This window comes from Peromyscus eremicus, chromosome 6 (genome assembly GCF_949786415.1).
Source record: "Peromyscus eremicus chromosome 6, PerEre_H2_v1, whole genome shotgun sequence".
In the NCBI taxonomy this organism is placed as follows: Eukaryota; Metazoa; Chordata; class Mammalia; order Rodentia; family Cricetidae; genus Peromyscus; species Peromyscus eremicus.
Genome location: NC_081421.1, coordinates 106,352,792 through 106,380,114, shown reverse-complemented (window position 1 = coordinate 106,380,114; position 27,323 = coordinate 106,352,792). Strand labels below are relative to the sequence as shown.

General features: G+C 36.4%; 1 protein-coding gene across 9 annotated transcripts in view; it reads right to left on the bottom strand.

The window, feature by feature from the left end:
* Positions 1-6,074: 6,074 nt before the first annotated feature.
* Ube2d3 (ubiquitin conjugating enzyme E2 D3) overlaps positions 6,075-27,323 on the bottom strand; it is a 30,159-nt gene continuing 8,910 nt past the window's right edge. For 8 of the 9 annotated variants that reach the window (XM_059266299.1, XM_059266308.1, XM_059266300.1 and 5 more), the window contains 6 exons: positions 16,766-16,829; positions 16,632-16,663; positions 12,662-12,739; positions 11,668-11,773; positions 8,897-8,990; positions 6,075-6,937 (listed from right to left, as the gene is read on the bottom strand). In XM_059266299.1, coding sequence (XP_059122282.1) covers positions 6,892-6,937; positions 8,897-8,990; positions 11,668-11,773; positions 12,662-12,739; positions 16,632-16,663; positions 16,766-16,829 — 420 coding nt within the window. In that variant the 3' untranslated portion in view covers positions 6,075-6,891. Of the gene's footprint in view, positions 6,938-8,892; positions 8,991-11,667; positions 11,774-12,661; positions 12,740-16,631; positions 16,664-16,765; positions 16,830-27,323 lie in introns of those variants that run through there. The other variant, XM_059266307.1, reaches the window with a different exon arrangement.

The following is a 27,323-nucleotide window of genomic DNA, read 5'->3' as shown; positions in this document are numbered from 1 at the left end:
GGGCTGCGGGGGCTTGGAGGGAGCTGGAGAGACAAACTCTAACTACAGGTTAGTGTAGCTTTGCTAACTTGTAGTAAGTCTAGAAAGTGCAAAGTTGGAATCTTTTGCCTTTCTTTGTAACTTCATGTAAAATTTAAAATATACTACAGAGAACTAGGACTTTGAAAGGAAGAGCACTGAATCTAAATTGCTTTGAGCATATGAGCTCAACAGCATAAATCTAATGCACAAATGTCCCCACCCTTGGACTTCCCAGACCTCAGAAAAATTTTATTTTCAGTGTATAAGTTTGCACGCCTGTGATAACTTATTCTCAAATATTTTTTGAAGCCATTTTAATTCTTAGTATTTCATTTGTACCATATAACTGCTTTAAATGGTTTGTATGTGAATTCTCTAGGAGTTCCCACATACATTTCACTTACAAAGTTTAACCTCTTCCCATTTGAGCAATTAAACATGTCGATGTGTGTTGTACATGCCACACCTGTTCATATACCCAAGACAAGAAAGGGTCAGAGCCCTCAAAGCTGGTTGTGAACTGCCCAGGTGTGGTTGGTTGCTGCTAACAGTTGGATTCTCTAGAAGAGCGTGCTCTTAAATGCTGAGCCATCTTTCCAGCTTTAATATTTAAAAAGTTGTACTTTTCTCATAGGCTACTCTATTTTCAGACTGTTGGCCTTCAAATACTCTTTATTTTGGATGTTCCACTGACTTCAGACCACTTTAAATACTGGGTTTTTAAAATAAGAGCACTTATTTTGGCTACAAATCTTCACCTAAGCCTTATTCAAATTACTTTGTCCTGCAGTTTTAAGCAAAACAGCAAAGTTGAAGGTAATGGACTAATATTATCAAGAATGAGTTTATAGAATGACACCATTTTGGTGTCAAGACCATGAAAATTAATACACTTACGTGGTACTTGAAAGGGCTCATGCAACTAGCCTCTGCATAGGTTTCCTGTTTTGAGTTTATTTTCACTTTGACTTTGGCTTGAGAATGCTTCCTTTGCCCCATGGGGTCTTGCTATGTAAACAAGACTAGCTTCCAATTTGTGATGCTCCCCCCTCAGCCTCCCAACTGCTCAACAACTGTGGACAAGTTGACATTTCTCTAATGAGATGACTGACATTTCGAAGTTCTTCCCAAAAATGTTTTACAGAATTGTCCAGTTTGTAATCATTCAGACTAATAAAATGTACTCTACTGTGACTTCATCTACAGTACTTTAGAGCTAAGACTCTTAAATGACTCACAAACCCTTATGGTAAACAAATATGGGGACCACAAACAAGGTCAACAACAGTAAACATGTACAAAATGCAGCAACCAAAATAAGCAATCCAGAGTCAAGCCTGTAATAAATCCAGGTATAGATCCAGGTACTTCTGGCAGTGTTCTGATGACTCACTTCATACTTCACATGGGTTCTCTAGAACATGAACTACACATAGCAGTAATCCACAACCAGCAAATGATGCTTGTATTAATACATTTACGGTTTTCCACTTACAGAATCTAGTTTTAGTTTGGCGCTATAGTACATCTGCATGCCTGTAATCCCAGCACTCAAGAAGCAGAGGCAAGAAAAGCATTGCAAGTTTGATAGACCAACTTAAGTCAATATAAAGTTCCAGCCCAGGTTATGTAGTCGACCTCCATCTCAAACAGTATCATAGAAAATAGGAACTAAGCATTTTTCTACCACCACTCAGCATGTAAACATCAACTCATTTTAGTATTGAGTTGGAATGTTTGGCTTTTATTAACTGCATTTACTAATTTGTTTAAAACCTGTTATATTTGGCTTAAGATTAGGGTAAAACTTCCAAGTTCTGAGAGGATTCTAAATATATTTTTGCCATTTTTATTTTGTATTTATGGGTATTATCCTCATCGCTGACAATTTGAAAAATTAAGTTTTAATTCTGATACAACACTGGAGATATAATGGCAACACCCAACCAGAATTTATGCAAAATAAACATTCCCACTTCAATGACTCATCTTCCAAGAATATTTAAAATGAAGATGTTTGATTTGTACTATATACCCAGAATTAATTTGGGGGTGAAAATAAGCCCTGTTCCAGACAGCAAAGATTAGAAATGTTTGCTAAACAATTACCTACTAAATGCCAGTTATCTAGTCATTCAATATAAGAGTAAGACAAAACTTGCCCTTATGGAGCTCACATTCCAGGGCAGATCCAAACAAGATTAAGTATGCATTACACACAAAGTGATAGCTCCAATTTGCACTCTATATAGTTGATAAAATTGTTTAACATGAAATGCTTAAGAAATGCTACTCTAAGTGACATTAGAGATACGTAAGGGGAGAAGCCATGCAATACGGTGTAAAACTCATCTTTTGGGCTGGAGAGATGGCTTAGTGATTGAGAGCACTGACTGCTCTTCCAGAGGACCCGGGTTCAATTCCTAACACCCACATGGCAACTCACAACTGTAACTCCAGTTTCAGGGGACCTGACACCCATGGCAAAACACCAATGCACATTAAATAAAAATAAAATAAATTTTAAAAAAAGGAAAAACCCCTCATCTTTCTGCACATGGAGAAAACCAGCTGTGGTCGTGTCAGCAAGCACCTGGGTAAACAAGAATTGTAATGGAGGTGGAGCAAAAGTAAGTTAAAAATCATGTGACGTTAGACTCAAACATCTGACTTTTTACTCATATTGAAAACCAGGCTGAGTATGGAAGTGCATGCCTTTAACCCTAGGCAGAGGCAGGGATTTCCAAGTTTAAGGCCAGTCTGATCTACATTAAACAAACTCCAGGCTACACAGTGAGACAGTCTCCGAACAAAACCATGGCATGGTACCTCTAACATCTTTGGGTCAAAATTATGCATGGAATAGGCTGCTCCCATGTTGAGAAGCGGGGAGACTGCAATAATACAAAATTTGTAAATGGCACTTTATAGCACAGTCAGCAGAATGGTTTATGGCAGAACCTAGATGAATCATTTTGGTTAGAAAGGAAGATGCCTTCTGCTGGTCAGTACACTGAATACTTAGAGGCTAAGAGGCAGAGTATGTCTCCAGAGAATTTAAAACATTCTAAAGATGCGCTCTATATAGCCAGGTGTATGACAAGCTAAGTGATATGAACAGCCATTTGCTTGACCTATGACCTTTGTGCTTATAACACAATTTGGTTATGGTAAGTAGACATTTTAGAAAGTTGAAGACTGTATAAGAAACAACTAGCAGAAACCATGTGCCTAAGTTAATCATTAAATACTCTTTAATAGCAAGGCTAAAGTCCAAGTAGCAAGAAACAGTTCAGTGGTGGCCAGAATCCCATTTTGTCTAAGAAACACTGCACTCTAGAGCATTTGCAGGTGCCAAAAGTCATTTCTAGATATTTACTGCTTATTTTTCACAATGCATTGAGAAAATAAACGTTTTACTAACTGCCTTACAGTACAATTAACCCATAAGCTCAAATTCTACAAGCATTCTTCAAACCTTAACTTCCACTGTGAGAAGTCAGGTAACCACCGTCTAATAATTAATAATGATCAACACGTCCTCTACAACTGCCAAGTACCTAGAACTTTTCACAAGGTAATTCTTCAGGCCAGTCTTTGAATCATTTGGTCTTTACCTGTGGAGCTACTGGCTCCACATTTTGTAATTTTCAATCAGAAGTGGGGTCAGGACCCATTGGCTTGCATTTTAAAACATCCCAAATGACTCTGGTTCTGAATCACTTTGTAACCCAATTCTGTACCAATCCTTCCAACACCAGTTTCTTTATAATGGCTACTTCAGTATATGTTCAAAACTCAAGCTCCTACAATTTTAAATTCAAGTGTAGACTTCATGTTAGCTGAATTACTGAGTAAGACCAAAGTGTGTTTAAACACAGACTTTAATGGTAACAATTCCTTTAAGCTCAATTAACTTTAGCTATTACAAGTCTTATGCAGATGTCACTATTAGACAACATTTAGTGACTTGCACTGGGTTCCTCATAAAATAGACAAATTCACTTAAAAGTGTAACCAACAGTCATTGAACAGTTGTTATGTCAACACAAAACATGACTAATTTTAGTACTCCCCACCCCCCCCCAAAAATCACGAACACAGCATGATCAGTGTCTTAAGTATACTTCAACTAACCCATTAAAATAAAAAGTGAGTGTTTCACTACCCCTGAGACCACTAGTTAACTGTGGTTCATACTTTTAAATGTGAGTACACCCACACAAGGAAACAAAGTAATCAGTTAAAAAAAAAAATCTGATTATCACATTGCAAACCTGCCCAAGAAAGAACAGTCAAAACAAAATTTACCATTAACAGGCCAACTGGACTCCAAAGACAAATTTAAACTCTTAAAAATTTATGCATTAAAAGTATAGGACACACAAATGGTCTACACCAATATTTGACCTAATACTCACTTTAGTCCTATACCTGGCACTAGTGATGCCAAACACTACTGGGTAGGGTAGAGAGCAAATTCTTCAATTCTTTTGAAAATCTCATCATGGGTGATCCCAAGTCCAGTGTCCATACATTCAGAATGTTGGTTTTCCAGGTACTCTACTGTTCTCTTAAACCTGGAGAAGCCTCTATGGCTTTTTCCCTTAGAAGCGACATATGAAATGTTGTATAAAGCATCGAGTCAAAGATAAAGAGAACTGGACGTACCCATTAGTTCTGACAATCAGTTTAAGGAATTCATCTCTGTAAATACCAAAGGCAAAGGGGGGAAAAAAAGCATCAGTTTGAAAGCCAATCAGGGATCCACTGCTTTATAAAAATGTTTTTGTCATATTTGGCTTTCAAAACATAGGCCTACTAAAGCTGTTTTGAGTACAAGAGTCTCAGAAAGGACCATTTTTGTAACAGAGCCAAAGAATACTATTCTTACCCTTGTGGGAACACTTTTTCATGATTTGAACCCAAAAGTTTTAATTAGCATAACACCTACACCCCACAGAACCCACAATTTAAACAAAAGGTAAAATTGGGGATGGAGGGCTCACTGGAAAAAGTGAATAACTGAATTGGTTATTTCCCAATGCAAATACTTATTACAGAATAAAGCCAGAACATCTTCAGAAGGCATGCACTTCACTTCCAGTTTAGAGAAGAACCTTAAGTCAACAAATCATGTCCAAATTACATATTTAAATGTTTATAAAAAAATTAAGCTTTTACATTTATTTATAGCTTTCCACATCTGTGTGCAGACAAGGAGTAAGATTGCACATGAATATAAGCAGTGCAAAAATGTGGAAGTGGAGACATCACATGTGCTAGAAATCAAATACAAGACTAAGAAATAAAGCAATGGATAAATCAAAGCTAGAAGGAAAGTGAAACTACAGGTTCAGAATTAGGGTGAAGAAATGATAATGCCCTTATTACTACAGAAGATTTAGTGGCACAGATAGCACTTGTCAAACAAACAATCCAATAGCATTGACTTTTATTCATTCATGTTAAGTCACCTGAAATGGTATCTGTTGCATTTAAATGCTCATTAATGTAAATGGCTGAACAAATCCATCTCAATGGATAGTCAATATCCCACAGTTAAGTCACTTCAACACAGCCTCATGACAACTCCCACACCAAAACAGTACTTTATTTTGTAAATTTTGACCCATTATTACTCCCAAGTTTTATATATATATATTTTCAGCTGTTAAGTGTACAAGATGAAGAAATTTTAGTTAGAAGGGGATGCACCTGGAAAATAAATTTCTTAAAACTCCATATACACGTTTCAAAACTGCTGATTCCCAAGTCCATTTATGAACTCTAGGGCTGCCAGAATCATGTGCAGCGTATTAAAGCTACACTATCTGAATAGCTTATTAATTCTGCATAAATCAGGTCAAGCAATGTGTCAACCTGTAACAGACTGTGCACTTTAACTGAACATGGCAATATATTCACTCTTTTGAACTTTACATCATCATTTGATGTCAAACAATGAAGCAAATCCCAACAGTATATACAAAAACAACTTTGCATTTACAAAGGATTGTTTCCCATACTGATTAATCCAGGCAGCTAACTCATTGGTTTATGCAACTTTATTGAAGAAAAATAAATCAATTACTAGGAGAGCTATTAGTTGATCACTCATCCATTGACAACTCGCATCATTTATTCAGTGCTATATTAAACAGTATTGGAAGATAGATTAACTAATAGCTCCAAGCCTCCTAACAATTTAAATGAAAATTACAAAATGTTTTGAGACCCTATTTTGGAATACAAAGGGTGTTTGACTTCCAATTTCCATTCTCTGTAGAACAAGAACAGGTCATTCCTTTATTGACATGCATAAAATACATCACATTTTCTGTTCTGCTGATGCTATAATTCAATACCAATTCTCCAGCCACATCAGTTATGAGCATAAAGTATATCATGTAACCTCAAATCTCTAACAGTGGAAGGCTTAAACAAGTATGGATGCGCTAGAATAATGCTTCCTTTGATGTGACAGCTGAGCATCCATCTCCCTCCCCCTCAGATGGTTTCTTCAGCATGTTAGAGCAGTGAGGATTGGTTTAGTCTCATAACCAAGTTAGAGTGAAGACATTGGCCACATAATACACATGCTCCAGTTTTAAAAAAATTTCTGAATCTTGGGCAACTGTTCTCTTGTTAACTACTTTACAGTTTCTAAAAGCAGTTATTGTCCAAAGCTGGAAGAACTTAAGTCTTCTCAGATGAGCATGTGAATGAATGGAGGGAGGTAAACAAAAAATAAAATTAAAAAAGATGAGGTCTGATAGGGGAGCAGCCGGATAAGAAAAATCAAAAAAGGAACAGTAATTTAAAGTTTATTCCAGCTATAATGCAGGTTATTCTGACTTTAAGGTAGCATCACATGGCATACTTCTGAGTCCATTCCCGAGATATTCTGTTGTACCTGTAAATAAACAAATAAGCTATTAAAAAAATAAAACTGAAATAGAGAATTATTAGTACTGTAAAGGCAAGGAGAACATTTCTATGTTACCTGTGGATTTATCATGTCACCTGTAATGGCTATAACAGACTAAGAGACAACAAGAGATAGAAATAGCAGCACCAGTATTCAAAGCAGTGTGGAAGATGAGAGCCACGAAATTAGTGTTCTCTTAGTAAAAGTGGTGCTGAGATTGGGAAGCTTAACAAGGACCTCCCCATTAATGAGGTAGTATTCTATCAAATTTTTAAGTTGGTTGTACAGTCTGACCAAAACAAACAAACAAAAACCCCTACAATCTACTACTGTCAGAATATTATGTATACACATGTTGCATATCAATAGAAATTTTGGCCAAGGTCAGAACTATGCATACATACACTGTTACTGAAAATTGAATCTAAAACCTAGGTTGAGAAGTTAGTTGGGTATCGAAAAGAAAATGCCTTTAAACTTAGGAGACATTGGAAAGGGTGATAAAAACAGTAATTTTCAAGGAACAGGCTTCAGTGGTTGTTATTTTAAAAGTTTAGTAGTAGTGACTGCTGTTAATCCCCATTGAGACCTGCTGAAGAATGGGACTCTCTATGAGTGCAACCACATTTCTGTTCAAAAATAACAAGTAATTCATCAGTGAGCCAGGTTATTACTGAGGAAGATCACTAATACTGACAAATACCATTTCTCCCTTATAGTACATACTCACATCATACAAGCTATTTACTTCATCCCAACAAAAAAGTGACAAAAGCTTAAGAAATGAGTGTATAACAAAGGATAGTGGAAAACTTTTAACAATATTACTAGTTTCATCTCAAACCAAGTATATACAGTTCAATTATTTCTACAGCTCAACATATAAACTTTTTTCTAGCAATTCAGAGTTAAAGAATTTAGAAAACCCTCTTCAAACAGCCAGCACTTTAAAACAAACGGTTTAGCATACAAAGAGCCACAAAATACAGCTAACATTAATTCATGCTTGTCAGTACTCAACATTTAGGTTGGAAGCTGAGGTTTAAGTGTTTCCCTTATATTACTACTATCTTCCTGGTAAAATCTGAGTAAAACCACCACATTCCATAGAATTGACAGAAGGTTTAAAAACACCACGGTTATTTAATAAGGATAAAGATACTCTTACATTTCTACTATATAACTTTTATATACATACATACATATATATACATTTCAGCTATATAACTGCTTTGCCATGCAAGGATAATCTCAAGCAGTAATGAAGACTAAGTATATACTTTCACACTAAGAGAGATCAAGCAGTTAAAGTAGTTTTCAGAAAACTGCCATATCTGTTACCTTTGGTTAGTTAATACAGTGCTTTAAAGCATGCAGCACTCAAGTGCTGGCAGTACCATAAATAAGCGCACCATAGAGTGCAGATCCTCTTACCCTACAACATAGCGTATTTCTCTGTCCACTCTCTTGCTAACCTATTGTACCTAATTGAACAAGCACACTTAGCATTAATTATAACATACAAAAGTTAAATGGTTAAGCTGAACATATAATTCAAATATTTAATACAGACCAAAAATTTTCCATTAGTACTAATTTTTTTTGAGAAACATTGAAAAGTGCTTTATTTCCCCAAAAGTAATTATGCAAGTGTTTAAAACATCAGAAAATAAACATTTCAAAGGAGCTACTCACTGTCATATACGCTAAGACCATTTACTTATTTGGCAGGGTCTCATTAGGTAGCCCACGCCAGCTTCAAACTTCTAAATGTTCCAGTCTCAGCCATTACGCTGGCCCTTACTGCTTTTCTTAATTGTGTTTTAGTAACTACCTTTCCAGAAACAAATATAAAAAAGTACTGTCACAAATTTCAGCAGAAATAAGCCCAAATTGTTAAATAAAACCAGTTTACAGTCATTCGTTAAACAACTTCCTACTTACTTATCTCTGTCTGTTTTATAGATCCGTGCAATCTCTGGCACTAGGGGGTCATCTGGGTTTGGATCACATAGCAGTGAACAAATGGATAAAAGAACTACAAAATAAATAAAATAAAGTTATGCAGTTTCAAACATGTGGATAAGCAAATGTTAGAACTTAAAAACGTATTCTAGACCTCAAGTCATACTTTATTAGCCTGCACCATTCTCAAAAGTTCTACAGAAAACAAGTTTCTATAAATAAGAACTTGCACAACTATTAGAAATGAAAACTGTTGGCATTAAGGCCAGTAATAATTAGGCCAAATGTTTATAAAGGTAGTAGTCAAAAACAAAACAAAACACACACAAAAAAAACAAACCAAACAAACAAAAATATCGACCTATGTAATGGGCATCAATATTTAAGGATTTTTCTGAATACTTTGAGGGAATATAAAACTCTTAGTATTTTAACAGTTAACACCATGTCCTACTATTTTTAGTGTCAAGGATGGGCCAAAACAAACACCAAAAATCCCAAAGAGACCCATTCTTTGATCTACTGTAGAAAAGGTTTCTCACAAAAACTACAAGAGTTGCTCTACTCAATGCTTTATTTTCTTGAATCTGAAATCAATCTGGTCTGTTCTACATAGACTTAGAAAATGCCAAGTGTCATACAATAGATTTTTTTTGAGTACTTACTATGTTCTAGTCATATATATCAATAGAAGCTATTATATATAAATGCCCAAAGTGGTTTGAATAAACCACTGGATGAATAAAACCAAACAGCATAAGACAGTTAACTATCACATAAGCCAAAATTTTGTGTGTGTGTGTGTGTGTGTGTGTGTGTGTGTGTGTGTGTGTGTGTGTGAGGGGGGGAGAGAGAGAGAACAGCAGCAAATACAATCTCAAATTCAAATGAGTGGACATAAAAAAATTATAAAACACAGTAACTCAGAAAAAGGTCAGCTTCTAATTCTTGACTTGTTAGCTTAATGTCAAAAAAAACAAGTAACTTTTAAGAACAAAAACCCATCAACTCAGTCTGCAATTGAAGAAATATAATTCAGAATCATGGTACATCCCAGCAGTTAAAAAAAAAAAAAACAAAAAAAAAAAACAAACAGGAACCTGGCATTTAGATTATGAAAGCAACACTATTTGAAAAGAGGTTTAAAATTTAGTTTAAAAAATTTAGTCTAAAGGAATAAAAACTGCATTGGGGAAATCTTGAGTTTGAGACCAATCTGGTCTACAAAGCAAGTTCCAGGACAGCCAGAGCTGTTACACAGAGAAACCCTGTCTTGAAAAACCAAAACCAAATAAAACAAGACAAAAATTGGGAAATACGCCAGGCGGTGGTGGTGCATGCCTTTAATCCCAGCACTCGGGAGGCAGAGGCAGGCAGATCTCTGAGTTTGAGGCCAGCCTGGGCTACAGAATGAGTTCCAGGACAGGCTCCAAAGCTACACAGCGAAACCCTGTCTCGAAAAACCAAAAAAGAAAAAGAGAAATACTGCAAAGTCCCTCTAGAGAGTCAAAAGCATTTTAACAAGCATATGAAGGAATGTCTGTGTGATGTGCTGCCTGTAAACAAAACATACCTTCTTCACTCTGCATTTATTCACAAAACATTTTGGTAAAATACTAACAATTATTCCAAGTTTTAAGAATGATGCATTTCAGCATGGAGTCTGAAAATAATAATGGTTAATACAGAGGTGCTGACATCAGATTATAATTATCAGCATTAAAAACTTGACTTAACGTAAGAAATATTAAACAAATACCCAAGCCCGTAAATCACTAAAAGGTAGAGTCTCATCATTAAAATGTTTGTGTACAATTTAATTTGCTGAGTGGAATGTCAAAAACCACTTGTCATTTAGAAACCAGCAGCTGAAGGAGTTTTGCAAAACTATCTCCATCTGGGGTATCCCCGGAGATCTGAGAACTTGTTAAGCATAACATTTCTATTTAAAGTAGATCAGACTTTATATAGCAATCTTCCCCAAGTTCCCTAATTATAGAGAATCATTATTAGACACAAAGCAACTATCATAGTTAAGTAATACTCAATTAAAGGTATTTTCAAAAACATACAGAAAATCCGAACCAGATGTCTATTAGAGTAGAAAGCTTAAAGATTTTAAAGCTATATCATGTCTGGATATATTATCCTATCTTTGTTAAAAAGGCGGCTAATAGAGGCTAAAGAGATGGCCCAAGCAATTAAGAGCACATACTGTTCTTAGGGATAACAGTTTGGGTTCCCAAACACCCATTCTTGGTGTCTCACAGCTGCCTGTTAACTACAGCTGCTGGGATCTGGCATTCTCTTCTGGACTCCCAAAAGCACCTGCATTCACATGCACAGCACCACCTACACACCCACAATTAGTTTAGTAACAGAAGAACAAAGTTTGTTAAAATTAATTTGAGAGCTAAGGCTCAGTAGGTAAGAGCTCTGGCTATACAAACATAAAGACCTGATTTCAAATTCCCAGCATTCGTGTAAAAAAGCTGGAAATAGCTAATTCTGTGTTCCTGTACCCCAGAGCATTGGTGGGTGGAGACAGGTAGACACAAATTATTATTTGCGCATGCTAGGCAAGCACTCTATAGGCAAGCACTCTATACCAAATGAGCTATATCCCAGCCCTGCAAGCAACTTTTTATTAAAATGTTGGCACATTATCCAAGCAGATTCTAAGACAAAGCCCCTTAACTATTTAAAAAATCAGAGTGGCTGAAAACTACTCCATTGAAACTACATTTTACCTTTAGAAATAGTTAAAGCAGGAGACCACTGTGATCTTAGAATATCAAGACAAATGCTGCCATTACTGTTAATATTTGGATGATAAATTCTTGTTGTAAATGCAACCTAAAAGAAACCAAAACACACAGCACAACCTTTAGATAGCTTTTCCAATAAAACAAGTACCTTAGAACTTTAAAAATCAAGGCATACATTCTAAATCATACCAGTGGAAGGGAGAAGTGACATTATATACATATGAAAATCTCTTAACAAAACCAATTATTTTAGATAATAAAAGCTAATTTTAAAGTTAGCATAAACCCCGAGAGGGGCAGGGAAAAGTCATTAATTTAGATCTGAAGGTTAACTCTGGTACTACATTAACTATCAAAAGGCAATCTGTGAAAGGGCATTTAGGATACTCAAATTACACAGGTACATCATATTCTAATTGTATTTCCACTACAAACACAACAAACTAAAGAGTATAAGCTTTATAACCCAAAGGAACTATATTTATTGCATTGCCTTTTAACATGACTAAAGGACCATATGTTCTGAACTCATTACTCTCCTGCTTCAGGCTACCGAACACCAGGACTACAGGTATTGTGATTAATCCAGCCTTTGATTCTACAGTTTGCTAAATTGTAAATGTGCTAAGTGCACTGCACTTGAGCACAGAAACACTTGAGCCTTGCCACTTCAAAAAGGCAAATCTTACCTACGTTTACAGAATTCAAATCTGTGTCTAACTCTTAATCAGAGGTTAAGAATTGGTAATAGCTCAGTATGGTAGCACACTCAACCTTAGCCCTTGAAACTAGACAGAAAAATTCCAGAATAGTCTAACAGTCACAATGTAACTGCAGCTTAATTCTCTATGTATTATTTTTATTCAATACACAAAGCTTAAGCCTCAATTACACAGAAACCTAAATTTCTATGAACACTCGATTCTTCTGAAACAATCCATAAATTACTAACAAATTTCTGAGGGATAATACTTGCCTTAGGTGGTTTGAAGGGGTAGTCTGTAGGAAAATGAATTGTCAAAAAGAATACACCACCTTGATATGGGCTGTCATTCTGTAAAGAGAAAAATAAATTTAATATGTCAAGATATTTTTAAAAAGTCCATTTTTCTAATGAACCAGAATTATCTGCTGTTCACACTGCAAAGAAGAAATTAAAATACTAGCCCTTGTACTACTTTCGTTTTCTGAGCCAAGATCTTGTTTCCCCAAGCTGATCTATCTTATCCTTCTCAAGAACAGGATTATAGATGCCACTAGAGCTCTCTGCAAAATGCTCACTAAAAAACAAAACCCACCTCAGACTGCAAAACACATAAAAACTGCATGAAAAAAAAAATTAAGGCAACCAAACGGTGGCATCACATGAGTTAGTGAAAATAATCTATGGGGCTAGTGGGTGAGATGCTTCATTTGATAAAGGTTGCCTACCACCCACACCAGGTGACCCGAGTTCAATCCCTGGAACCTCAGGCAAGGAATGGTTCAAAGAGAGCTGACTTTCATAGCTGTCCTCTACTTTCACATAGGCACCATGGCACATCCATACATATGTGCACATTCACACAATATGTTGAATAAAAAATTAATTCAATAAAAAGATCCACTGCTGAAATTTAGGCACAGCCAAATATTAAGCAACCTTAAGGGGTTAAAGTATTTCAATGATACACTAAAATTCCACCCAATCAAAACAAAACCCAAACCAAAGGAACAAAAAATGAATTATTTTGAGCAACTGATTGACTTCAACCTTTGAAACTGAAAATTAACAGATTCTTTAGAATCTTTTTACTTTACTTTTATTCCTCTCGGTTTCTTTTTCTCCCTTCAAGAATTTGTTCTCTACGGCTTTCATGAAATTTTGCATGTGTCTACAGATCCATTTTTTTGCTTCTAACCTCTGACCTCATATTTTACAGTCTCCGTTTTCTTCTATAGTGTATTTATTCACCCCTGAGCACATTTTCAAGCCTACTAAAATGTATTATCTACTTCATGACATGCATTCTAATCTCATTACTTCTATGCCTTCCTCAATCCTAAACCACAAGACAAAGGAGAAAACTAGGTAATTCTTAACACTCTCATTTGATTGAATCCCAAAGAACTTGAAGATTATCAGGTATAGTGGGGCTTTTGCCTGTCATCTCTGTACTTGGAAGGCTGAAGCAGGAGAATTGCTATGAGTCTAAAGGCAGCTTGAGATATAAGGGTTTTAAGTTCTAGGCCAGGCTTGATTACATAGAGCAAAACCCCGTCTTCCACCAAAAAAGAACTTAAAAAATTTCTTGAATTAGCCGCTTCTTTTTGGCCACTGCTGCTGTTTTAGCTCAAAGTGTTACTATCTTTTGTCTGTATGTTATGGCAATGGCTTATGAATGTATTTTCCTTTTGCTTTAGCTCTACCTTCTAGTTTATTCCTACACTCTATTGTCAAAATGAATTCTTAGAGATACCACCATGTACTCTCTGCTTTTAAATTTACTATAGCCTTTAAGTATACTCTACAGTACAGTGTCATGGAGGCAGTACAACTCTCACACTCTTTCCTTTCTCTATTTGGAATATCCTGTCTTCTTATTGTAGTGGTATTTGCTCCACCCCATAACCTTGGGCTACAGGGCCTGAAGGAGGCAGTACTTCTTGCTGTTTTAAGTGACCCATTTAAAAGGAAAGGGAGAAGGTTCACATGTCTCTTCTCCCTGCTGCCTGTAAGGTGATTTCACTCCCGGACAGATCAGAGGACAACTTCAGCTGTCTACTCCATTCTGTATTTCTGAGTGTATTTCCCCAATTTCTATCTTAATAAATAAATCCCTACTACCCATTAAATAGACTCATGTGGATTGATCTGAGTGGCGCCCATGTGACAAAAAGACCCACACTCCCTGTGGCTCTTGCCTACCACCTCTGTAAAAGTTAAGCCATGCAAAGATGGAAATTACAAAGAGTCTGGAATGTGTTGTCTTTGGAATTAACTCGAAAGAGACATTTGATTGTAAAAGCTGCTGAGTTAAACCAGTATGTATATTTTAAAGGTATCCTGACTTCAAAATTCATGTCTAAGGATACGTTGCTCTGGAAAAGAGGTTCTGCTTTGTTTTCACATTAGATGAGAACCTGTGCATTGCTTCCATGCTAATATGGTTTGATCAACCAAGAATCCTTGAAAGGTCAAAATAGCCTCAAACTACTACAGCCAAGATTTAACTATAATTCTTAATTTTCTCAGGATCCCCATGATTGCCAGCGCCCTCAACCAGCAGGAAGTAGTATGAGATGTTACGCCCAAATTCCCAAAGTATTGTTTATAAATGTTTATTTTTATTTAAAGGGGGTTGATTATAAATGTAATCTCTAAAGAGGAAAAGGGGATATAGATATGATAGGATAAAGGGTAGATTATTCAATCTACTTTTAAAGAACAACAACTTGTTTAAAATGTTTTACATTACTATGGATTTTGGTTTATTGATGCAAATTTGAAGTTGATTTTGTTATACTGTATATATTTTTATTCCTGTTTGGGGTATTATGTTTGTGCTGCTCATTTCAAATTATAGTGTATAGTTGAGAAATACAGATTAATAAGTCATCTATGATAATCAAACTTGTAGTCATGTTAGTTTTCTACATATACATATATTTCAATTAAGTGGGTAATCTTCAAAGACTTCAGTACGTTATATAGACTGGACATGCAGGACACATGGAAAAGTGACCACTAAACTTTGCCTAAACAAGGCGAGATGGTCCTTCGGGTTCCTGCCTCACAGAGGAGACTGCCAGACATTCTGCAGGACACATGGAAAGTGACTGATGAACTTTGCCAATAGGCAAGACAATCCTTCAAATTTCTTGCTTCACTAAAAAGTCTGTCAGAGACTCTAGGCCTGTAGGCTGAAAATGGATGCCCCAACATTGCAAAGAAACTTTGGGTGACTGTCCAGGCAGCGAGATGTTGCTGACATTTCTAGAACTTTGGAAGTTGCTTATAATGCACTTCCTGTTTACTTAGGTAATATTATATCCTTATAGGGTCTTTGATGGAATTGAGGACTAGGTAGTAATAATTTTCCTTAGTCATGATAAAAGAGAAATTAGATATGAAACTTTTAGACTCAGAAATAGGATAGATGAAAGAATATTTTCTTTAATTTTGCCAAATACAAATAGACTAGATACTTTTAACTTTAATTCTTGCTTGATAACGGTTTAGTTATATATAATTTTATTATGTTAAAGTTAAAACCTTCCTTTTTGATTAGACAGAAAAGGAGAAGTGCTGTGGGATGGCTTTCTGTATGCTGTGAGTCTGTGTGGCTCCCAGTGGATGGTAAATAAAGCTATTTCGGCCTATGGCAAGAAAGCTTACAGCCAAGCGGGAAATCCAAGTGGAGATACAGAGAGAAGAGGGGCGGAGTTGAGAGAGATGCCGGCTGCAGCCAAAGGAGTGACAAGATGTCAGCAGATAGGTGACACCATGGCCTTGTGGCAACATAAATTAATCAATAGGAACAAGTTAATTTAAGATAAAAGAGCTAGCTAGCAAGAAGCTGAAGCCATAGGCCATACAGCTTGTAATTAATAATAAGCCTCTGAGTGATTATTTCATAAACAGCTGCAGGACCACAGGGCCAGGGGAACAACCTATGGTAGAATAAACTGCTTCCTTAAAGGGAAGCTAATGACTGCTTTTCATTGCCATATATAAAACAAAAACAGAGGCAATAAAAAGTATTTGGTGGGTTCAGAGATGGTATACTACAGAATATCATCACAGACACATACATTTAAGGAATGCCATTTCTTATTTTTTTAAAAGCAGTGTTAACTATGATATGCCAGAAATACAGTAACGCTAATATATTAAGGCCAAAAATCTAAAAATTGTGATAAAGTGAATACTTATTTTCAATGAAAAGCAAAATTGAAATACTTACAGGTCCCATAATTGTGGCTTGCCAATGAAACACTAGAAAGGGGAGGAAAGAAAAACAAAACAAAAACTCCATTATTCCAAAACCATACAACCCTTTCTAAAGTTAGTCATTAAAAAGAAAACCAAGATACTTACTGTCATCTCCAACTGGACCTGCAGAACATTGTGCTGGAGGGTCACGGGCCAAATCACTAAGTTCCTAAACCAAGACAAGATGGTAGGTTATGTAGTCTAAATTTAAGAAAAGATATGCAGTTAAATAGTAAACTTACTCCCTTAAAGGGACATGCATTCATGGTTTAAAAAAAAAAATCCCATTAGCAGAAAAAGAAATCTTAAGTAATCTTAAACCCAGTTCCTGGAATGCAAAGCATCACTTGCTTAATCAGATGCATGCTAAGAGTAATAATATATATACACCATTGAATTTTTATTATAGGAACAAAAGTTAACCTCTGGACAAAGTATAGTAGTAGCAAATGCCTTCAAAAGTTTAAAAACTTAGGCAAGGCCGAGGTCAACAGATTTGATGAACTAACTTTCCAGACCATCTTAGAAGCTCCCTGTTACCTGTCATAAATCCCTTTTCGTCCCAAAATCTGACTCCATTTTCCATCTGAAACATCTCTTATACAGGGTTACATGCCCTTTCCTGATTAATGTAACCTATTAACTCAGTGCTCATTTTTAACTGTTCTTCAATGACCCACATGAACATAACACTTTGTATAAAAAAGTAGTTTACTTTATTAGATTTACAAAAACCAGTGATATGGTTCTGCCTTACTAGTGTTTTATCATCAAAAAATATCAAGTACATAAACTCAACCCAATGTTAATGTACTGCTGCCTTCAACACGTACTTACATTTATCTCTATGGCCCAAGTCAGTAAGAGCTACTTCCCTTCAATATCCAATGAATACAGGGGTAGCTTAAGTTCTTTATACCTATCACATCTAAATATGGAAGTAGTCCATAAACAGATTCCCACACAACACCCCCCCACACACACCAAAAAAGCAATTTTGCTTGCTCTGGGCTCAATCTTCTAACATTAGCCAGTCATCAGACCCTCTCTCTTTCCAAGTAGCCCAATTAACATGTATAATGTTTTGTTCAATTTCTGATTTTAAAAGACAAAGAATCATCTTGGCTTATAACATATCACATCAATTCATTTAACTGAACACATTAATCTCTCCTCTCAATGAAATTTACTAAACAATTCATAAAGTACGAAATAGTCTGAATAAGCACACCTCCCTCAAAAACACAAAGAGAAATTTCCAATTTAAATTCCAGAAAATCAACCGCCTTGGCCAAAGAACACGAAGAACCTTAACAGCTCTTACTAAGAGCATATAAACATGGAAAATATCACTGTACAGTAACCAATTCAAGAAATTAGTAAAAACAATGCAGTTTTTAGTAATGTATTTTGTAAAAGGGATGCCAGCAGAGAGGAGGGAAAAATGGCTATACTGATGATCTGATCCAAGACAATGTTTTTTAAATCCCTGCCCTCTTTTTTCATAGGCTGGAGATTCACAATCCAGCAAATTACCCTCCCAACCCCCCACCTGCCCCCATTCTATTGGTTTAGGAGGCAAGACTTTATTTAATAATAAGTTTGGGCTTGAGACTAACCCCGTTTCTGACCATGGTTCAACTCACAGAACAGACTGCCTGTAGCTTTCCATCTCTCAGTTTTAAGACAAGCAGGCAGCAGCTGCCAGCAAGGGGAGGAATGGACTAAACAGACTCCTCTGCAACTGGTGAAGTGTATGTATCTCATACTGAAAATATATCCTAGTTCTTACATAAAAAAGCTATATGGGGGGCTGGAGAGATGGCTCAGAGGTTAAGAGCACTGATTGCTCTTCCAGAGGTCCTGAGTTCAATTCCCAGCAACCACATGGTGGCTCACAACCATCTGTAACGAGATCTGGTGCCCTCTTCTGGCCTGCAGGCACACATGCTGTATACATAATAAATAAATAAATCTTTAAAAAAAAAAAAAAAAAAGCTATATGATCAGAGGAGCAACACACTATCTAGAATATGTCATTCTACTCAGTGTTCTAGAAATCCAGACTTTTTATAGTTTATATTACTAACTTCATTTTGTTTATTTTGGATATAAGACTTAATGTATATGATGTACAAGAATGAAAAATTCCATTATCTCAAGTATGGATATTCTACCACGTGCTATATTTAAACACTTTAAGCATAAAAACCATACACAGTTGTTTTGTTTGAGACAGGGTTTCATCATGTAGTCCTGGCTAGCCTGAAGCTCTTTGGCCTTAAACTCAGGTATCTCCTTGCCTCTGTTTCCCAAGTGCTGGGATTAAAGGTTGTGTGCCATCACTCCCAGTTGCACGCACACATACCCTTTTATTGAAAGTAACTACACAACTCATTTATGTCATGCACCAGTAAAAGAAAACCTAAGCTTCTGAATTCAAATTTCTAAAATGACCACTAGGGACTGTTTGCCTATTCAAGTCCCGTGTATCTTCCCTATTATATAAGACATGACCCCAAGTTTAGACCTCCTCCCACTCATTAGGGTATTAACTGCATTAAATATACCAGAATCGATAGGCACAGTGGTACACACCTTTAATCCTAGCACTCAGGAGGCAGAAGCAGGCAGATCTCAAGAGTTTGAAGCCAGTCTGGGATACACAAAAGACTGTCTTACGAAACACAAGAATATCAGAATGGGTATAAAGGACCTTTACTTTGCATACTCACCAGATGCTGCCTTGGTTTCATCTACTAAAAAACATATGAAGTGAATAGAATTCTCTCCTTAACATATGATTAATTGTAAAATTGGCACGCCTCATTTCCTGGTCCTTTTCAGACAACCACCACCTCCTTTTAAAGGACTGCATACAAGGCTCAATGACACAAGTAGATGAGAGCTCTTACTAACCAACTCCTCCAACCTATGTGAATTGAAATTTGTTTCTGCTGGCTACATAGTATGTACCAACTAGGTATGCTATGGCAATGGCTTCTGAACTAAATTAGCAATGTGATGTGTAAACCAGGAGTGGTTGTAAGGCTTAAGAGTCAAATCAAAGCTCCTAAATGACATGATGGCACAATTTCATCCCTTTTCAAAATACCAGTGGTATTTTGATAAATAATTCTATATATTTATCTTTAACTGTTAAGATTTTGTGATTGTATGAAAAACTAATGGCTAATATGTCAAACATATCAGCAAAATGAGAACTTTACAAATACAAGTATTTTAATTCTAGACTTTTGAAAGGATTGAAAACAAGGCTTGTCTTTTTTCCTCTTGTAGTCCTGGAAACAGAACCTACTACTGCCTCACACACCCAAGGCAAGCTCTTCAGCACTTTATCATGGGTTATATTCCCATTCTAAACACAAAACTTTCCTGGGACAATTCAACAGAGTACAAAACACCTGACTACTTCTGTGCAGTTATGCGTGCCTTCATGAGCTTAGGTATACTCCATTCATCTAGGTGTCCACAGAAGCCAGTGGGCATCAGAATCTCTGGAATTGCAGTTATAGGCTACTTGTAAGTGATCTTAACAGCTAAGCCATCTCTAGTCCCCAACAATATTCTTTCAAATGAAGGAATTTCAGAAGCACGCTTTTAAACTGTTGTGGTCTATTCTAACAAAAATGTAAAAGGGCTGGAGAGATGGCTTAGCAGTTAAGAGCACTGGCATCAGTTCAGTTCTGGCACCTGACATCCTCTTCTGGCCGCTGTGGGCACCTACACATATGGTGTTCACACATGTACACATGCACAATTCTTAAAAACAAAAAATTGTCAAAAATTTACAATAAAAAAATACACTGAGCAATGCAGCATGATACATGCCTTCTCTATCCTAATCCTGGGTAAAATACAAAATATCCCAAACTCAACTAATTTTTTTGTTTGTTTAATGTTTCAGTGTTTCAAGAACTTATATATAAAGTGACGAAGTTCCATTCTGACATGGTCTTGAGCCCTCTAAATTTTGTTTTTGTTCCAAGTCCATTGGAAATCTTTAAGTCACTCAATTGTTGCAAAAAATCATTCAGTTTTGAATAAAATGAAATTATGTGCATGTGTGCTCATAGGCATGCAGACCTGGGTTTGTAAAGCTACCATGTGGATGCTGGGAGGCAAATAAAGTTCTACATGAACAATAAGTGCGCTTTTAACCATTGAGCATCTCATTAGCTCCCACAGTAGTAACTTAACTGCTCTAATGTGTTTTGGAAAAGCAACAACAAAAGTCTTTCTTTCCTGTATCACCCAGATTGGTCTCATCATGGGTTCAACTAATCCTTTATGTCAGCATCCCGAATAGCCACAACTATAGTTGTGAGCCCAATTAAGAACTAGGTTGCTGTGGGATGTTCTGTATGCTGTGAATCTATGTTGCTCTGATTCGTTGTTAAATAAAAAGCTGATTGGCCAGTAGTAGCCAGGCAGGAAGTATAGGTGGGAAAAGCAGATAAGGAGAATTGTGTGAAGACCATCTAGGGAGCAGCATGTAATGGCACACAAGTAAAGCCACAGAACACATGGCAACACATAGATTAACAGAAATGGGCTGAGTTTAAGTGTAAGAGCTAGTCAGTAGTAGGCCTGAGCTAATGGCCAAGCAGTTTTAATTAAGTCTCTGTGTGTTTACTTGGGTCTGAGTGGTTGCAGATCGGGTGGGACACAAAAAATTCAGTTACACTAAGTTTTAAATGCAGCTTTTTAATAATGCCACTAAAATGTCTCCAATTTGCTTTTTAATAAATGCTTCTTAAAAAATTATAATACTAAGCAACAGCTGGGTATGGTGGCAGACACCTGCGATCTCAGTATTAAGAAGGTTAAAGCAGGAATATCACTGAAGTTGAAAGCAAGCACGAGATTCTGTATCAAGACATGGTTCATAAATGTGTAATTCAACAATCTCTGTGGACTGACTCAATGTGTGAAGTAAAGCTAATACTAGCCGGGCAGTGGTGGCGTACTCCTTTAATCCCAGCACTCAGGAAGCAGAGGCAGGTGGATCTCTGAGTTTGAGGACAGCCTAGTATACAGAACAAGTTCTAGGACAGGCTCCAAAGCTACACAAAGAAACCCTGTCTCAAAAACAAAAAAAGACAATACTAAAAAGAAATAAAGCAAAAAATCAATTAAGTAAACTGGTTAACATGTAAGTGAAGAATCATGCAGGAAAATAGATCCCACCCAGTTCATTCAATCAGGATATGAAAAATCTAAGTTGGAGAGGACAGCCTAGAAACAAATTATCAAATATTTATAGACATTAGGATTGGTTTCATATACGCTGATAAAGTTCTAAGAATGCATTCCGAAATAATTCAACACTAAGAAGAAATCGAATACCCTTAAAGTGGCTAAGAACTTCCTTCAAGGAAGGAAGAAGGGGAAAAAAAAAAGGCAGTTGTCTAACAGTGAAATATCCAACTGCTCAAGAATAACCAGTCTAAGATTTAACTATACTAAAAAGTCAATTTAACAGACTAAATAGTCCTGGTACACTCTTGCCATTCTGTTTCTGAAACACAGGGCCAGCTGCTTATATAGCTACCAAAAAGCAAAAGATCTCTCAATCTACAATCTTGATCAACCCTTTATATGCTTTGCCAGGAGCACATACCACTCTATTCCCAACATATTCAATAGGATAAAATTCACCTTAAATACTTAAACCTCTGACCAGTTTTACTGAAATACCGTATAGGAAAACAAACAAAACTAGGGGCTGAAGAGGTGGCCCAGTAGTTCCCAGGACCCACTACACCCTTTTCTAACTTTGTAAGGCACTGTGTGACAGACAGACAGACGCACGCACGCACGCACGCTCACACTGAAACCTCACCAAATAATCATACCAAGTCAAAGAAACAATATTCATACTAAGTAAAAGTAACATGTTGCTTATCTCAGGCAAGTCAATTTTATAGGAATGTTTGAAACAAGAAGTGTCTCAGATTTCATACATACATGTAAAATTCTGTAACAACTGCATATGCAGAAGATATCGTGGGGCCTAAGTCCAATCACGCACAGAATTTTAGTCATATATACCATCTATGCCAAAGGCATTTTACTTTTAGTGAAACCCATAACAGGATGTTGGGTGTACAATTTTCCACTTAAAGCTTTAAGGTGTTCCTAAGAAGCTTGAATTTTTAGGTGGGCTCTTTTCAAAAACTGAAGGTTGTTTTGTTTTTTAAATCAACCAACCAATCCAGTATTAAATGACTTTTTAAAATGCATTGTTTTAAGCCGGGTGTGGTGGTGCACACCTTTGGTCCCAGGCAGAAGCAGGTGGATCTCTGAATTCCAGGCAAGCCTAGTCTGTAGCTGAAGTTTTCTCCAGTCTTGCCTGGCCCACGGTCAGGACAAAATCTCTCTCACCCGCCAGTCCCACATACGCTCAGACTCAACCAAGTAAACACACTTGCTTATAAACTGTATGGCCATGGCAGGCTTCTTGTTATCTAGTTCTTTTATCTTAAATTAACTCATTTTTATAAATCTATTCCTTGTCACATGGCTCGTGGCTTACCAGTATCTTACATGTTGGTACTCAGGCAGCAGCTGGCAGCATCTCAAGTCTTCCTGTTCCCAGAATTCTCCTCTGTTAGTCCCACCTATACTTTCTGCCTGGCTACTGGACAATCAGTGTTTTAGTTATCAATCAATCATCCACAACACTAGTCTATATGGTGAGTCCCACGACAATCAGGGCTACAAAGTAGAGAGACTGTGTCTCAACAACAAGTTATCAAGTCTCATAGAAATGACCTGCTAATCCCAGGAAAACCCAAACTTTCATTAGTTATAATAACAATCTCCATTACCACTACTTCATTGTATATAAGAATCAAAACAGTAAAAACAAATTTGTGTCTCTGTGTGTATACTCATTTAACTGTATAAATTGCAGCATAAACTCTTAAGGATTGGGGAGGGTCTATTTTAAGGTAAAAAAAATTCACCTCCAAACTCTATGCCCCATACATCTTACCTATGCAATACAAATAGCAAAAACCATTTAAAAGATGGAATATGTGCTTTCTCTGATGTTATCAGTTTGGAATCTTTTAAACTACCCAAACCTAGTATTTCCCATCCTGTTTCAATTCTAAAATAGGAATATCTATTTTAATGTGAATTTTAAGACAAACAAGACTTTAAGAGGCCAAATAAAATAGCCCTAGCTCATTTAAATCTCCAGACTATATGATCAATCTTTGTTTAGCAGTCTAAAATATCCTTTAAGCATCTTAATTAAAATTTTGAATCAAGTGTTAAAAAGTCTTAAATTCAATGACATTTGGGACTGGGGAAATGGCTCAGTTGATCAACTGCCTGACTCAAGAATGAAGAGGACCTGATTTAACACCCCTAGAATTGAAAGTTGGTGGTAACCCTAGCTTTATGATAGGGCAAATATTTCCAGACCTTGCTGATCAGCCCATCTAATCTATTAATGAGATCCAAGTTCCACTGAAGACCTGTCTCAAAATATAAGATGGAGAGAGAATACCTGATGTTGGCCTCTGGTCTCTAACAATTAGAGGAACACCTCTAATTCAATGATGGTTAGCCTAAACAAAAAATCTACCAAATAGTTTTAAAATTATTTCAATTATAAATAAAGATGATCAGAAAACAGTAAGGTTGAACTATAATATAATAAGGTACTAATACTACCTGAAAGAATATGTGAAAACTAGTTTTCTACATGCTGCTATTTATGAATCAGTAAGCCTTTAAAAGCTAACATTACCAGCCAGGCGGTGGTGGCACATGCCTTTAATCCCAGCACTTGGAAGGCAGGCAAATCTGAGTTTGAGGCCAGCCTGATCTACAGAGTGAATTCCAAGACAGCCAGGGCTACACAGAGAAACTGTCTTGAAAAGCAAAAAAAAAAAAAAGCAAGCTAGCATTACCATTTCTTTAGAACAAAGGCATAATTTCAGAAAGTTTCAGCTTTATCTCTTTCTTACTACTCAAATGATTTTCTTCTTTCCCCTTCAAATAATTTCTAAGTGTCTATTTACCAAATTTCCATGTCCAAGATACCTCTGCAGCAATAATCAAAGATCAAAGTAAAATCTTACTCTATAGTCAGCACAAATTTAGGTCGAGGGTTTTAATAACAACAAAGAAAAGCAGCAGCATGTCTCTAGTTGTAGCATTTGGGAGGCAGAGACTGGAGGAATACATTCATTCTGAGTTATGTGCCTCAAAATAATCTTGCCACTCGGGTTTTATGTAGTGCCCACCAATGATAAATAATGCTTTTAAGTTAACAAACTGTGTTCATGACAGGCACAAAGAATGAGCAGATCAGAAGGAATATATCAGGCAGCAAAACCAGAGCTGACTTTGCAAGGTACCAAATACGCTAGATCTCAAAATACTAAGAAAAATTAAAACTAAGCACAAGTAGGCACAAGACAAAAACAAACAAACAGTAACAAAAAACCCATTTAATCTTAAACTGAAAGGTATTCAAATGTCCTATACATCTTGAAAAGGCAATCATTATGTTTGCCAGGTAGTTATTAAACAGAAAAACCCAGGTAATGGTAGGGATTATCAAAGTATACAGCTTGAAAGTTTCCTAGAAAACCAAGCACTAAAATATAGTTTGATATAACTGAGGATCAGGTAAAAAAAAAAAAAAAAAAAAAAAAAAAAGTTGATTATGCTTTATCTTTAAGAAGCATATCCCAAAAGTAATAAGATACTGGAGTTTTTAAGCATAATGAACTAAATCTGGATTTGTTGAAATATACTGGAAGTACAGTATTAGAAGTGATATTCTTAATCACGTGCATTAGTTTGATCTACAAACTGATTTTTTTTTTTTTACAATAGATCAAAAAAAACACAGACAACAATGTTCACAAGATCAGCTCCCTGAAGCTATTCACTGTTAAATCTGCATCACACCAGACTCTGAATTTACTGAGTGCAGTGATAAATCTTTTTGAAGTTATATGGTCTTCTTAAAAAAAGATTTTATTTGTATGTTTTTGCCTCCATGTATGTCTATGTATCACATGTGTGCCTGGTACTTGTAGAGGTCATAAGAGGGCTTTGAATCCCCTGGAACTGGAATTACACAGGTTGTTGAGCCACTATATGGATACTGGGAGCTCAAAGTCCTCTCTTAGAACAAAGACATGCCATCTTTCTGACCCTATCCTACATGGCCTTAATGAAAGCTAATTGAGACAATGACTTGTTTTATGCCAAGGGGAACACTCAGGTGTGTTCTTGGCCAATTATTATGTAGACTAATGAAATCAGAAGACAGCTGTTGGAGAGACTGGCAGATATTAGGAGTTGCTAAATAAAGGCTCCATGTTTCTTGAAGGGATAAAAAGATCAAATAAGAATATAACATATCAGTAAGAAGCAGCTGTACTACCTATTTAGAAAGAATTACCTTCCCCTGAACTGCTTCTCTTGAAACTTGGCACACACATGGGTTAGTTAACAGGGAGAGAGCTAAACCCATTTCCTACTGACAAGCTATTTTTCTTTAAAAACCTAAAAGATCTAAGAAGCCGAGGAGGCCACTCTACCTTTTTCCAATCCAGAAAAGATCCTGAAAGCTCTCACAAGGTCTAATTCACTTCCTTAGGTTAAAATCTCACAAAAGGACTGCAATAAACACCACATACCCCACCTATTTCCTGAAGTCTTTTTAGGCAGCACGGCAAAAATTATTTGTGTACTAAGCAAAACCCTAGCAACCAGTGGCTAGATTACTGGATAGGGCAACAGGCATGACCATTACTAAATTATTTTTATTTTTTGTGTATAAGTGTTTGCCTGAATGCACATGCATGTGTTTGTCCAAGGAGGCCAGAAGAGGAGATCGGATGCCCTGGAACTGGTGCTACAGTTAGGAGCTACAATGTGGGTGCCGAGAACTGAATCCTCATCTTCTAAAGAACAGCCAGTGCTCTTAACTGCCACTGATCCATCTCTCTAGTCCCCAAGTTTTTATTCTGGTAAAATTTCTGAGATATTGCTAAGAGAAAGTCCACAGAGTTTAAGAGGATCCTTACTCCAACAATTATGGGATAGAGGATCTCTTTGACAGTTCACTACTGAAAACTTGAAATGGCTGACAGCAAGACCTACACCTAAACAATATTGTACGTTTTTTGTTTTTTTTCTTCCATTTTTGTGCCTCTACTGTCTTATTTTGGCTGGTAATGGGCTGTATGTACCAGCAGTAAAGTAACAAAAGACTACAGTAACAGCTGGCCAATGCATTAAAAACACTCAAAGACCTAAAGAAATAATATTGGGGAAAAAAAACATGAAATGATCTGTCAGAGAGCTAAGTGGAAATATAAGATTGTGAATAATGAAGCTGTACAACTACATCAGATAAGCCTCTAGTTAAGATTCCATGCCTCTATCATAGTTTACCTCAAACCTATGAACTTATTTTTCATGATAAACATTACCTGTCACATCAACACAGTACTATGAAAGTGAAGTTTCTACTAGTAACTCTAATATTAAGGCCTAACTCCATAAACCTATTCAACTTTGCAGAGTTCTGCTATAATCTGAAAGGCCTGTCAAATTTTAATTCATACAGAGGCAAGGCCAAGTTCATGAATTACATCCCTAA